General features: G+C 47.1%; 1 protein-coding gene across 1 annotated transcript in view; it reads right to left on the bottom strand.

Annotated features, from left to right (window-relative positions):
• Nucleotides 1-3,937: 3,937 nt before the first annotated feature.
• Nucleotides 3,938-12,793, bottom strand: part of TEKT5 (tektin 5) — a 15,583-nt gene continuing 6,727 nt past the window's right edge. The window contains exons 5-6 of the mRNA XM_008593818.1: nucleotides 8,229-8,372; nucleotides 3,938-4,346 (exon numbers count right to left, since the gene is read on the bottom strand). Of these exons, the coding sequence (XP_008592040.1) occupies nucleotides 3,938-4,346; nucleotides 8,229-8,372 (553 nt within the window). The remainder of the gene's footprint in view (nucleotides 4,347-8,228; nucleotides 8,373-12,793) is intronic.

The following is a 12,793-nucleotide window of genomic DNA, read 5'->3' as shown; positions in this document are numbered from 1 at the left end:
TTGCCTGCCCAAAGTTCCTAGCCTGAGGCTGGCTTTCTGTGTTTAAAAGGGAGAATGGCAGGTGTTAAAGAGGTAGGGAAGGTACTCTAGCACCTTGGGATCATCCACAAGGATTGGAAAAAGACTGAAGAAGGAATAACTTTCTCACCGTGTGATTCGATGATATTAATGCTACATCCGTGTGACACAGCTATCATTTTACCTGCCAGGGTCAAGTTCCCACAACTTGAGAATAAGTACTTTCTATAGCAGTGTTCCTGGTCCCGTCATCCTCCCCTGGAAAGGACTTTTGTGCATCTTTCCCCCCATATTAAGACTTCCCCCCTAAAATGCACATTCATCTGGGTAACTGGATGTAGGCAGGTGGGAGGACAGTTTTTATATGGAGGTTCCCAGGGCTTGGCTCTCAGAGGAATCAGTTCTCAAAGGCAGCTACCCATTCTGTGCTCACCAACTGCTTCAGCCAGAGACATCACCAGCCCTTCTTCTAGCAGCAGTCAATATGATCAGGAGACACCCCAGAGCCCCAAAGTGCTACTGTAGGACGAGACCCCAAGGCAAGTTACAAGGTTTGGGGTGTGGCCTTGGGGATAGAACTGCAGCATCATAGTGAGCAGCTGAGGCTGTCTACATAGCCCCAAGCCACTGTCTGCATGGTGTGCCATGTAGACCTGGCCTGACAGAATAAACTTTTATGACCACTTGGGAAAGAATTGCCTTGCAGCACAGGTGAGGTTGAGGGCCTGTAATGTTCCAGAAATGCCTCTTGCCAAAGGGGAATGAGGCTGAGCTCAACTAATAACAGTGAACATTTTAAAGTGAGCATTTCAAATCCTCCAGCTGAAACAAACTGTTGAAAGGTGAAATGGTTGCTATATATTTATCTTCATTACATCAACTCCTTTTATTATCTTAGAAATAACCCATGTGAGATAGTCACCAACTAGAAGACAAATCCTTGCTCAGGCAAATGTCAGTAGTGCTGTGTTGGGATCTGGTGTATTTCATATGGGTGCTAGCTTATTTGCAAAGCAGCTGCTAATTAAATAATGACTATTAATAAAAATCCACGAGGTTGCAAAAACTCTCTAATTATAGCAGAAAGGAGGCTCTTGGTAATAATTCAAAACTTCCCTGGAGAAATTTTGAAAGGGAAAAGGTGTTGCTGTCCCACCCAAGAGATCCTTCTCTTTATCTCCATCAATAATAATATCAATACATATAGTTACAGTTATTGAGCATTTACTATATGCTAAACACTGTTTTAAGATCTCCATGGAGATTGACTCATGAATATAGAAATGTTAAAGTGTGCATTGATGGATGAACGATAAACAAAATCTGGTATATACAGACAATGGAATATTATTCAGCCTTGAAAAGGAAGGAAATCCTGTCACATGCTACAACATGAATGAACCTTGAAGACATAATGCTAAGTGAAATAAGCCAGTCACAAAAGGACAAATACTGTATGATTCCACTCATATGAGTGAGGTACCTACACAGTCAAATTTATAGACAGAAAAGTACAACAGTGGTTGCCAAGAGCTGAGGGGAGGGGGAAAGGAGGGTTATTGTTTAATGGCTACAGAGTTTCAGTTTTGCAAGATGAAAAGTCCTGGAGATGGATGATGACGACGCTGCACATGAGAATGTAATTAATACCACGGAAATGTACACTTAAAGATGGTTAAAATGGTAAATTTCGTGTTATGTAAATTCTACCATGATTTTTAAAAATGGTTTTTCACACAAAGAGAGAAAGAAAGATGGCATTAAAAGTGTTTACTCATTCATGTATCGTTATTTTAAAAACATCAGTACAAAACTCAACGTTGTAGAGTCCTTCCATGTATGGCACAAAGATTTAAGGCATGCCAGGCAGTATACTAGCAGTGGGGGTACCAGTTTGAACCAGGAGCGATGATCCAAAGAGATGCGGACAAGTAAATCAACTAATGCAGTAAAATCACAGCCACTAGCACAGATACGTGCTTACTGTACACCAGACACCCGTTCAGGTGGTTTACATATGTTAACTCAAATAGTCCTCATGGCAGCCCTGAAGACAAACCATACTTGTTCCCGTTCAATGACTAAGGAAACTGAGAGTGAGGTTAAGAAAGTTGTCCAAAAAAAGTTGTCCAAGGTCACAGAGGATTGTGTCCAAGGTCACAAGCAGTCAGACTTAGAGTCTGTGCTTTTAACCACCCAGTAAGGGGTGGACGAAGGGATGATAAACAGTGCCAGGATGCAGGGGCTGGCCAGGGGAGGTGTGTGCAAATAAATTGTGTGTGTGTGTGATCAGGAAGTGACTTTTGAGCTAAATTCCAGAGCAGGGTTTGGAAAATTTCAATCCGTGGGCCAAATCCGGCCCACTGCCTAGTTTTGTAAATAAAGTTTTATTGGAACACAGCCATGCTCATTTGTGTACATATGACCCATGGCTGCTTCTGCCAATCGTCAGCAAAGTAGAGCAGTTGCAGCAGAAACCACATGGCCTGCAAAGCTGAAAATATTTACTCTCTGGTGCTTTACAGAAAAAGTTTGCCAACCCTGTTCTAGAGGATGAATAGGAAAATGATCCACGAAGGACGGAAGGAAGGTACACGTGTCAACTCTGCCTTCTCAAGATATCCTCCTTCCCCTCTCTCCTCCGATGCCACCACCTTAGGGCAGGCAGTGCCCCCTCTCCCCAGACGCCTTCCACAGCCCCCTAACCATTCTCCCTGTGTCCCCTCAACCTCTACAATCCTTCCTCCACCCAGAGGAAAAGAAACCAACCTAAAGATGAAATTGGATCCCAATACCTTCCAGCTGAAAACCCTTCGAAGTCTCCCCACTGTCCTCAGAATAAAATCCAAGCCCTTCACTAGGACCTACTAGGACCCACAGGATCTGAGCCTGCTCCTCGCTCCAACCGTTCCAGACACGCCCTCTGCATTTGCCATTCTCTCTCTGGAATACTCTCCCCACTGGCCTTTGGCTGTCTACTCCCTGTTGATCTGCTCTTGGTGTACATGTCACCTGCGTGTCTACTCCACCCAGCAGAGGCCCTCATGAGCATCTCTGACTCATCCCCTCGCTTCTGCCCTCATAATTACACCTTGCAATTATTTGACAGAAACTTCTGTTTTGTCTGCCTCCTCCTCTATATCCCAAGCCAAAGAGTGGCAGATGTAGGTGGGCTTAATCTGTCCCGGAAATTTCCCTGAAACTCTGTCTGCAGCCCACTAAACCTCCCAAGTATAGACACAGTAAAGAAGGGTGCTGTTTTGCAAACACAGATTCAAGGCTAGTGCCCTGCCTCCCCACCCCTCTCCCACCAGATTGTCATCCTTCAGTTCCTCCTGTGCATACATTTTGTAGCCACCTTTGCTCCAACCAGAACATACATCCCCTGAAGACAGGGGCCACATTTGTGTGGCTCCTGTTTTTATTCCTAGAAACTAGCACAGCATCTGGCACCCAGCAGGCCCTCTAAATTTACGTTGAGTGGGGAGGATAAATTCCATGCAGAGAGGATGCCCATGAGCCAAATCAGAGGTGTGAAACAGCATGATGCACTCGAATAAGAGAATAAAGGGTGCGTTGGTGTGGGAGTAGTAAGGACAGATAACTGAATTAGACAGTCCTCCCACTCCCCAAATTCAAAAAGCACCCCACCTATCAACAGGGGATCATTATGCTGTTGAGGTGCTGTTGAAGCATTGGAAAGTCAAAAGGTTGCATTTCCAAAGATGCTGATGTGGCAGAAAAGATCTACTCAGAATGGCAAGGACAAAGGTCTCCTGGAGGCCCTTGCTACACCTTCCTCTTGCTCAGCCATGTGGTCCTCAGATACAGAGTGATGGGCACTGGGAGCCACCAGCCAACTTTGTCCAAACTCCAAGCTCCATCATCCAGAGAACAAAGAAGGATTTAGCCCAGATGCTCAAATCCCACCAGGACACTCACAGCGCCTGCCCCCTTTGGGGGTGGACAAGATCGCAGACAGGGATGAATGGGACCATTTCAGCACCAGGGTAGGGGGCAGCTTGGCCCGGATGCTGTGAAGGCCCCCTCGAGGAAGGTGAGGGTTTAGCAGAGGGGACAAAGGTCCCCAGACGCATCTGCTCACCTTGGCCAACTGAGTCTGCAGCTTATTCTTCACGTCCGTCACCTCGGAGATGCGGGCATTGAAGGCCAGATTGGTGTCCGTGAACTGCTTCCACATCTGATCCGACAAGGTCTCAAAGAGGTGTTCTGCCTCCTCCCGCAGCCGGATGGAGTTGGCCCGCATGTTCTGAGAGTGCCTGATATTGTCATTGCTGAATTTGGCCCAGGTCTCAGGTACAGAGATCCTGCAAAGGGCATGAGGGCAAATTTAACACCCAGAAGAGGGTGGGGGACGTGGCAGGCCTTGGAGACCTCCGAATCTGGGGTTTCTCAACCTTGGCCATCTTGGCATTTGAGTCGGGATAATTCTGCGTAGTGGGAGCTGTCTTGTGCATTGAAGAATGTTCAGCAGCATCCCTGGGCTGTACCTACTAGATGACAGTAGCAGCCCCACTCAGATGTGACAACCAAAAATGTCTTCAAGTACTGCTGAATGTTCCCCAGGGGAGGGGACACCATGCTACCTGTTGAGAACCACTGCCCTGGTCCGACCCTCTCATTTTACTGCAGCTCAGAGAAAGCAGCTGGTTTTCAAAAGGGCACTCTGAGTTGGTAGGAGAGGAGGGGTTCCCTCAAAGAGCACTTTTCCCTAACATTCCTCCCCCCTACAAAAAACACAGACAGGCCAGACAGCGGGATTAGGGCACAGTGGTGGCTCAGGGTCCCTCCAACTTGGTGATGAGCACATGGCCATGCTAATTTCACTGACTCATTCATTCAGCAAATGTTTTCTGATCACTTACCACATAGCAAGCATTGTTCTAGGCACTCGGGGTAGAGCCGTGAACAAGAATGTCAACATGCCTGTCTTCACAAAAACTGATTTACAGAGGGGGGGAACTGACAGTAATAAATAAGATATCCACACATCGTGTTACATGTTATGAAGGGATTTAGAAACAGGATGATGAAAGAGAGACAAATGGAATGGTGTCATTATATGTCAGTTGGTTAGTAAAAGAGAATAGATGGGATACTACTCAGAAGGGTGTAAAGGTGCTCATGGATTAGAAGATGCACAAAGCTGTCACCACCATGGCTGGAAAGGGCAAGAGGAGAGGGAACAGAATTATGAATGTTATGAGAGCCCCAGAAGAGGAGAAGCCATGGTGAACCAAATCCCTGGGAGGGAGAGAAGGAGGGAGCAGAGAGAATAAATCACTGACATCTCTCTCCTCCCACCCTCTGGCTTCTGCTGGTGCCCCTCCTCCTTGCTAAACCCAACTGGAAACCAAAGGGCAGAGAGTGCAGGAGAGGCCATCTACAGAGGGCAGCCACCTCTACAGGACACACAGCGGCAGCTGGAGAATGGATATGGGGGGATGAATGGAGACAGACAGCCTACATTAGCAAGGGCAGGCAGGGAAGGCTTCTTGGAGGTGGTGATACCTAAGCAACTCACTCAGTTCAGACAACACAAAGTTCTTCCTGGCAGAGCAAGTAAATCCCTGCAACAAGTAACCGATGGATCTTATGGGGTTTTCTCCTCTGGCAAGCCTTTGAGGAGGTACATGCATTTCTTTGAGCTGGCTTCAGGGCCTGGGTAAACCAGACTAGATGACTTCTCAAGGTCTTTTCTAGCCCTGGAAGTCTCCAGTTCTTAATGCAGATTTTAATTCTCAGGCAGCAGGAAAAAACGAACTCAATTTTTTTCTGAAATAGAACTCTCTTTTCAGACATTTTAAAGCACACTTAGGTTGTATGGTAAATATAAATTTTAAAAATCACATATATATGTGGTTATTTTGCCCGGCTTTTGCAGGAGTTAAAATCAAGCAATAAACAGGGGTCTCAGGCTTCTGGTGTAGAAGAGGGCACTGTGTCTGGTCCAGAGTTACATCCAACCAAGACCTGACGTTAGAGGGGTGAAGCATCCTGTCCAAGGTCGCATAACTACTCACCATACCCAGGACACCAAAGGAGGAGGAGTGGCCAAGGACGGCAGATAGAAAGCTGCAGATTTACTGAGTGTATCTATCGATGCTGCATGGGACACTGTCAGTGCCATGAACAGCAACCTCCAAGCCCTTGCCTTCCCCTGGAGCAGATAGCTGAGCAAATAACCCGCTTAATCACATTCTCCCCAGGGGAAATTTACCAAAGACAGCCTGTCTCCTAGGCAGGCAGTGTGCCTCAGTAGGGGGAATGTGATTTCTCGAGCCCAAGTCTTTTAAAGACAGAGGGGACAGCTGGGAGGCAGGAAGACACACTGGTAAAACACACAGGCTCAATATCCGATGTTGGCTCAGATCGCAGTTCTACCACTTGCTGTGGGAGCTTGAGCCAGTTGCTTCACCTTTCTGAGCCTTGGTCTCCTCATTGTGAAGTGGAGATAATAACGGTACCCCGGGGTTGCTGAGTGACTAGATGTGAAGCCCTATCAGCGCATCTGATTCATAGCAAGCTCTGGATGAATGTTTATTATTCACAACACGCTGTGTGCAAAGCTCTCACTCAGCTCAGTGTCTAGCACATAACAGGCGTCAGGTAAAAGGTGTCTACTGTCATCATCACCATCATCATCAGTTAATCCATGACAATGAAAACTGCAGTGAACAGAGATTCTGCAATTCAGTCACCAAACATCCTCTTTAATCTGCCCAGACATGGCCCTTATTTAGGAAAACCCCAAATACAAAGCCCTGAGCTAGCACATCTGGGAAGCAATTAGTCATCGCAAACAGCAGCTCTCGCTTTCCAGCTAGAGTCACTAGAAGACGGACTTTAAATAGCTGGCCCCTCCTGGGAGTGGAAATCAGAGTTTCCACCAGCCAGCCTGGCCAGCAGGTTTTCAGGGAGACATCTGTTTGGGAAGAGACCCCCTCAGGACTTCTTGTGCAGATGGCCAGCTGTGGCTGAGGAGGGCCAAGCCCCTGGAGTCCTGCTCACCTTGCCAGCACCATGGGGGAGGCCACCTTGTCAGCAAGAGGAGGTGTGTCCGCAGAAGTTGTCATTGCCAGAAATCTCAAAGGGTCATCTCAATACTTCGATATTTGCCAAGATCCCTTCCTTCTCTCCCTCCTTCCTTTTATTCATTTTTCCATTCAACAAATATTTATTGCATACCTACATGTGCTACACACAATTCTGTGTGTTAGAGATTTTAAAAGTGGGGGGGACTGCAGTGCAAAAACCAAGATAGACACCCCACCACCACCACCACCTGCACCCAAAACATCTCTCTCCCCAGCCCTCAGTAATGCAGACCTCAGACTACTGACCGCGAAAGCAGGTCTTAGTTCTGCATGAAATCCCATAATGCTTCCACATGCCCAAGACAGTGCCAGGCATACAGAAGGCACTTACCTCGTAGCTACCACAACAAGAAAACAAGTTCACACAACAAGCACTCAATAAATGCTAGCTGGTATTCCACACTAGGTTCTGTGTCTACGACTTCACACGCCTACCTTTTTAATACAACCACCCCCAGAACGGGATTCTATTTTCCTTCCAGTGGTGTAGATGCAGAAATGGGACCCAAAGAGATTACGCAGCTTGCTCAAGTGTTAGCATGGATACTAGATTTGAAGGCAGGCAGCCCAACTCCAGAATCCACTGTCTTACACTGCTGCCTCTCTGGTGGGTGTCACTTGACTCTCCCTGCCGAACAAGAAATCTTCCTCTGTCTGCGTACAGCCGTTTTGTTTTAGAATTTGGTTAGTGGAGTTGCCGAGTGGCAGTGGCCGTGTGACCCTCACTAGGCCAATTGCATGCCCTCTCTTTCTGGGATTTGTATCTTGAGCAAGGTGGAACAAGATGGGGCCCTCTGATGACACAGGTGATTAGCTCCCACTCCCTCACTCACTCGAACTGCTAGAACCTTCCCCTCCAGCCTCCCCCTTGAGTTTGTGACTCCCCCAAAACCAGTAAAATCCAGTAAATTCCATTTTGTCTTAAGTTAGCCAGACTTGGATTATGTTGCATGCAACAGAGGATCCCCACTCAGTCACACTGCCTCTCCCTGGACTGGTACACGAGGGCCCTTTATCATTCCTTGGCAGGGGCAGAAACCCTCATTCCTGTTGGACATGACCGGGGATGGGGACAGAGAGCCTAAAACTTACGTGCCATCGACTTTTTCCACACCATGGAAGAAGCTGATGCAGTCTGATGTGTTTCTTAGGTTAAAGCACTTCTCATCGATAAACTGGGCTGAGTTCTTGTCCTCGAGGTCCCTCTCCAGAGCATGCTGAGCATCTCGGTTATCCCTGCAGGAAGGAAGGATTTGTCCCCAAAGTCACACAGCAGGTGAATGCAGAGCCAGTCCTGTAAGCCAAATCCCTGGACTCGCAGGAAGGTGCTCTGTCCACACCCAGTGGCTTCTCAGCTCTCTTCCCACCTTGACGTCCCCACCATGTACCCAGAGCCTCCCTCACTCTCCCACCTCCCTCCCAATCTGTTGTCTATTAGAAAAGGGATGAACAAGCATTTACTGTAAAGGGTCAAATAGTACATATTCTAGGCTTTGTGGGTCATATTGTCTCTGTTGCAACTACTCAACTATGAATGAAAGCAGTCACAGATCATATGTAAACAAATAGCTTTGTGTCGATAAAACTTTATTTACACAAACAGATAGTGGGCCAGATTTGTCCTTCCAGCTGTAGTTAGAAGATATCAATACACATTTTGGACAAAGCCTGTATCAAGTTAAATCACTTCAAAAATCAATCATTTTGTCTGACCCTGCGCTGGGCACAGAGAGATAAGACATGAATAGGACCCAGTCACTGCCTTCAAGTTGCTCACAGATTGGTGTAAGCAAATACAGTGAAAATGAATATAGTACAGAGTGGTGATGGCAACAGTGAAGGTTTGAGAAGGATACAAAGTAACACAGAGGAGGAAGCCACTAACTCAGGGTGAGAGGATGGTCAGGAAGGGCTTCCCCAGGAGATGTCTGAGCTGGGTTTTCATAACACATAGGAGTAGACATTATGGACAAGGTTGCCTGCGGGAATGAAAATTCCAAGCTGAGGACTCCACATGTGTAAAAGAAGAGAAGCTACAAACACCCAGGCATTCAGAGACAGGAAAGCAGCTCTTTAAGGCCTGCAGAATTGGGGTCTGGGGCAGATTCAGGGACTGGGTGGGGCCAAAGACTAGGCCAAGACAAGGATTGGGTGGGTGGAGTCAGGGACTGGGAGGAGTGATAGACTGGGCGGGGTCAGGGACCAGACAAAGACAGGGATTGGTGGAGTCAGGGACTGGGCAGGGTCAGGGATTAGGCAAAGACAGGGATTGGGTGGGTGGAGTCTGGGACTGGGCGGGTCCGAGACTTGCCCAGGTGAGGAAAGGAGAATGGGGGCGGGGAGGCCAGGGTTTGAGCCTGGGGGGCTGGTATCTTGGCTAAGAAGCTTAAGTTTAAAGACCACTATTTGCCAAACTGCAGACACTGAGAACCACTTTTATGATTCTTGCCGAATTCTGAAGTACCTGTGCTATTATTTACTTAATATTCTTTTTTTCAAAAACTATTAAATATAAATAAATGTATTTTTAAAGGAAAATGTATGGTCCTGTCTTTAAAGGGAAACAATAACCCTTCCCATTAATAGGTCACCTCAGACATAAATACTAAGTCATTCTATCCAAATCCTAGCTAGAATCTATTGCCTCTAGAAGGTTCCAAGCCTGAACCCTTGTCTCCCTATTGATTGAAAAAACATTGGTCATTGTTAAAGACACAGAACCATCGATTGGCACTATTGCCTTGAAGCGTTGAGATGAGTATAAGAGTAGAGAAGGGAATAGCTTTCACCATGCGAGGTTATGTCCAGACACCAGCTAACACGGGTGGTCTCACGTTGGTCTCTCTGTCTACCTCCCGCCCCGTGTCTTTGTGTCGCTCTGTCTCTCATCTTTGCCTCTTCCTGACTCTTCTCTCTTGGTTTGTCTCTGTCTCAGGGCCTCTGTGTCTCTGCCTCCCTCTTCTCCATCTGTCTATTTTTTTTTTTTGTATCACTCTCTTTTTCCTGCTATGGATATTGGTTGCTGGTGAGGGACTTCAAGCAGACCAGGCAAGGAAATAAATCCTGATGGCAGGCTCCCACCTGTCAGGAAGCACAGGAACTCATGTCAGGGCAGGAGGAACCATCCCAGGGCCCTCGTGGCCTTCCAAATTGGCAGAGCCGTGGAGAAATGGGGCCCCATTCTGCCTAATGAACTGGAGTGTGAAGAAAGACCAGATCTTGGAAAGCAAACACGTCAGACCATTAGAGGGGAACCTGGGGGCCTCAGAATCCAGCTGGTCCAGCTGCCTGGCCCGTGCTAATGAGGCCTGGGGAAAGAGGGGGCAGCCCTGGCTCCCCTACTTGACCCGTGACTGAGGGCCCAGCCGGTGCCAAGTCTTGCTCTGCTGTGGGCCCACCTGAAAGAGCCCAAACTTGGCTCCTCCCCAGTCAGGAAGAACCTTTTCTGCTTTGCTGGGGCACCTGGTACAGTGAGGAAACTGACATGTCCAGATGTGGCCTCAGGCCTTGCCCAGAGAACCACGAGCCAATGGCCCAGCGCCTGCCAGTGCCAAGGTGTCCACCTGAGCAGATCAGTGGCAGCCTCCCTGAGGGGGTGAGGACACACCAGTTCTGCCAGGCTAATGAGGCTCTAGCCAGCTGTAGGTTAATCAGGATAATCCCTATCCCTCCAGCAGCACAAGCTGCCTCCACACCTATGACAGGCGCCCTTTGCCCGAGGACAAACAGCCTGTGTCCAGGGAGGCTCAGCCTTGAGTCTCCACAAAGAGAGAGGATCCCCTCACCTGCACTCACCCCCTCCCCACCCTCTCTCTCTCTCTGCCTCAGTCTCTCTCTGGATCTCTCTCCCAGCATCTCCTTCTCTCTTCTCTTTCTCCATCTCTGTCCCTCTCCATCTCTTTGTTTTTCTCTGTCTCTGTCTCCCTTCTTGAATTCTCTGTTTGTCTGGCATGTCTGTCTCTCTCTGTGTCTCTCTGCCCCTCTGTTTCCCTGCTCCCCATCTGTTTATCTCTTCCTGTCTTTCTTTCTCTGTCTCTCTCTGTTTCTCTCGATGTCAGCACTCATTCTGTTTCTCCCTGTGTCTCTCGGTGTCTGGGACTGTCTCTGTCTGTCTCAGTCTCTCTAGCTGTACCAGCACCCCCGCCCCATCTCTTGTTTCATTGTCTGGGATTGCACAAGCAGCCTCCCTACCCCAGTCTCAGGATTTCTCCTCTGCAGCCCAGCTCCCCAGGTGTAAGTCCAGGCTTTTGTTCACTCTGCCAGCTCCAACTGTCCCCTTTCCCAAACCTCGGCCTTCCTGTTCCCCCAGCACGCCATGTTTTGCAACATCCCTGTGTCAACCCCAAATGGAAAACCATTCTCTCTTGCTGTAAATAGGAGATCACAAAAATAAATGTAAGAGAGAACAGAATAGAGAGCCCAGAAATGAATCCGTGCATTTATAGCCAATAGATTTTCCACAAAGATGCCAAGAACACATACGGGGGAGAGGACAGTCTCTTCAATAAATGGTGTTGGGACAACTGGAAATTCACATGCAGAAGAATAAAATTAGACCCGTATTTCACGCACATATAAAAATCAACTCAAAATGGACCTTCAATGTAAGACCTGACACTGTAAAACTACAAGAAGAAAATATCAGAGGAAAGCTCCATGACATTGTTCTGGGCAATGATTTTTTCTGGATAAGACCCCAAAAGCATAAGCTACAAAAGCGAATATAGACAAATGGGATTTCTTCAAACTAAAAAGCTTCTGCACAGCAAACAATCAACAGAGTGAAAAGACATGCTATAGAATGAGAGAAAATACTTGGAAACCATGCATCTGATAAAGAGTTAATATCCAAAACATATAAGGAACTCAAGCAACTCAATAGCAAGAAAACAAATAATCTGATTGAAAAATGGGCAAAGGATCTGAATAGACATTTTTCAAAAGAAGACATACAAATGGCCAACAGGCATATGAAAAAAATGCTCAGCATCACTAATCAGCAGGGAAATGCAAATTAAAACCACAATGAGATGTCACTTCACACCTGTTAGATTGGCTCTTAACAAAAAGATGACAGATCAGTGTTGGCGAGGATGTAGAGAAAAGAGAACCCTTGCACACTGTTGGTGGAAGTGTAAATTAGAACAGCCATTATGGAAAACAATAGGGAGGTTCCTCAAAAAATTAAAAATAGAGCTACCATATGATCCAGAAATTCCACTACTAGGTATATATCCAAAGGAAAGGAAGTTGGTACGTCAAAGAGACACCTGCACTCCGTGTTCATTGCTGCGTTATTCACAATGTCCAAGATGTGGAATCAACCACAATGTCCATCAACAAATGAATGGATAAAGAAAATGGATCTACACGCAATGGAATACTGCTCAGCCTTCTGTCATTTGTGACAACAAGGATGACCTGGAGGACATTATGTTAAGTAAGTGAAATAACCCAGGCACAGAAAGACAAATACCACATGATCTCAATTATGCATGAAATCTAAAAAAGTTAAACTCACAAAAGCAGAGAGTAGAATGGTGGTTAACAGTGGTGGGGGTGTGGGGAGATGTTTGGTCAAAGGATATAAAATTTCATTCAGGGGCCGGCCCGGTGGCGCACTGCTACAGTGCGCCGCTTGGGAAGCGCGGCGGCGC

The sequence above is a fragment of the Galeopterus variegatus genome, unplaced genomic scaffold (genome assembly GCF_000696425.1).
Source record: "Galeopterus variegatus unplaced genomic scaffold, G_variegatus-3.0.2 Scaffold161, whole genome shotgun sequence".
NCBI lineage: Eukaryota > Metazoa > Chordata > Mammalia > Dermoptera > Cynocephalidae > Galeopterus > Galeopterus variegatus.
The sequence above is the reverse complement of the archived record's forward strand: the minus strand, read 5'-3'. Positions and strand labels throughout refer to the sequence as shown.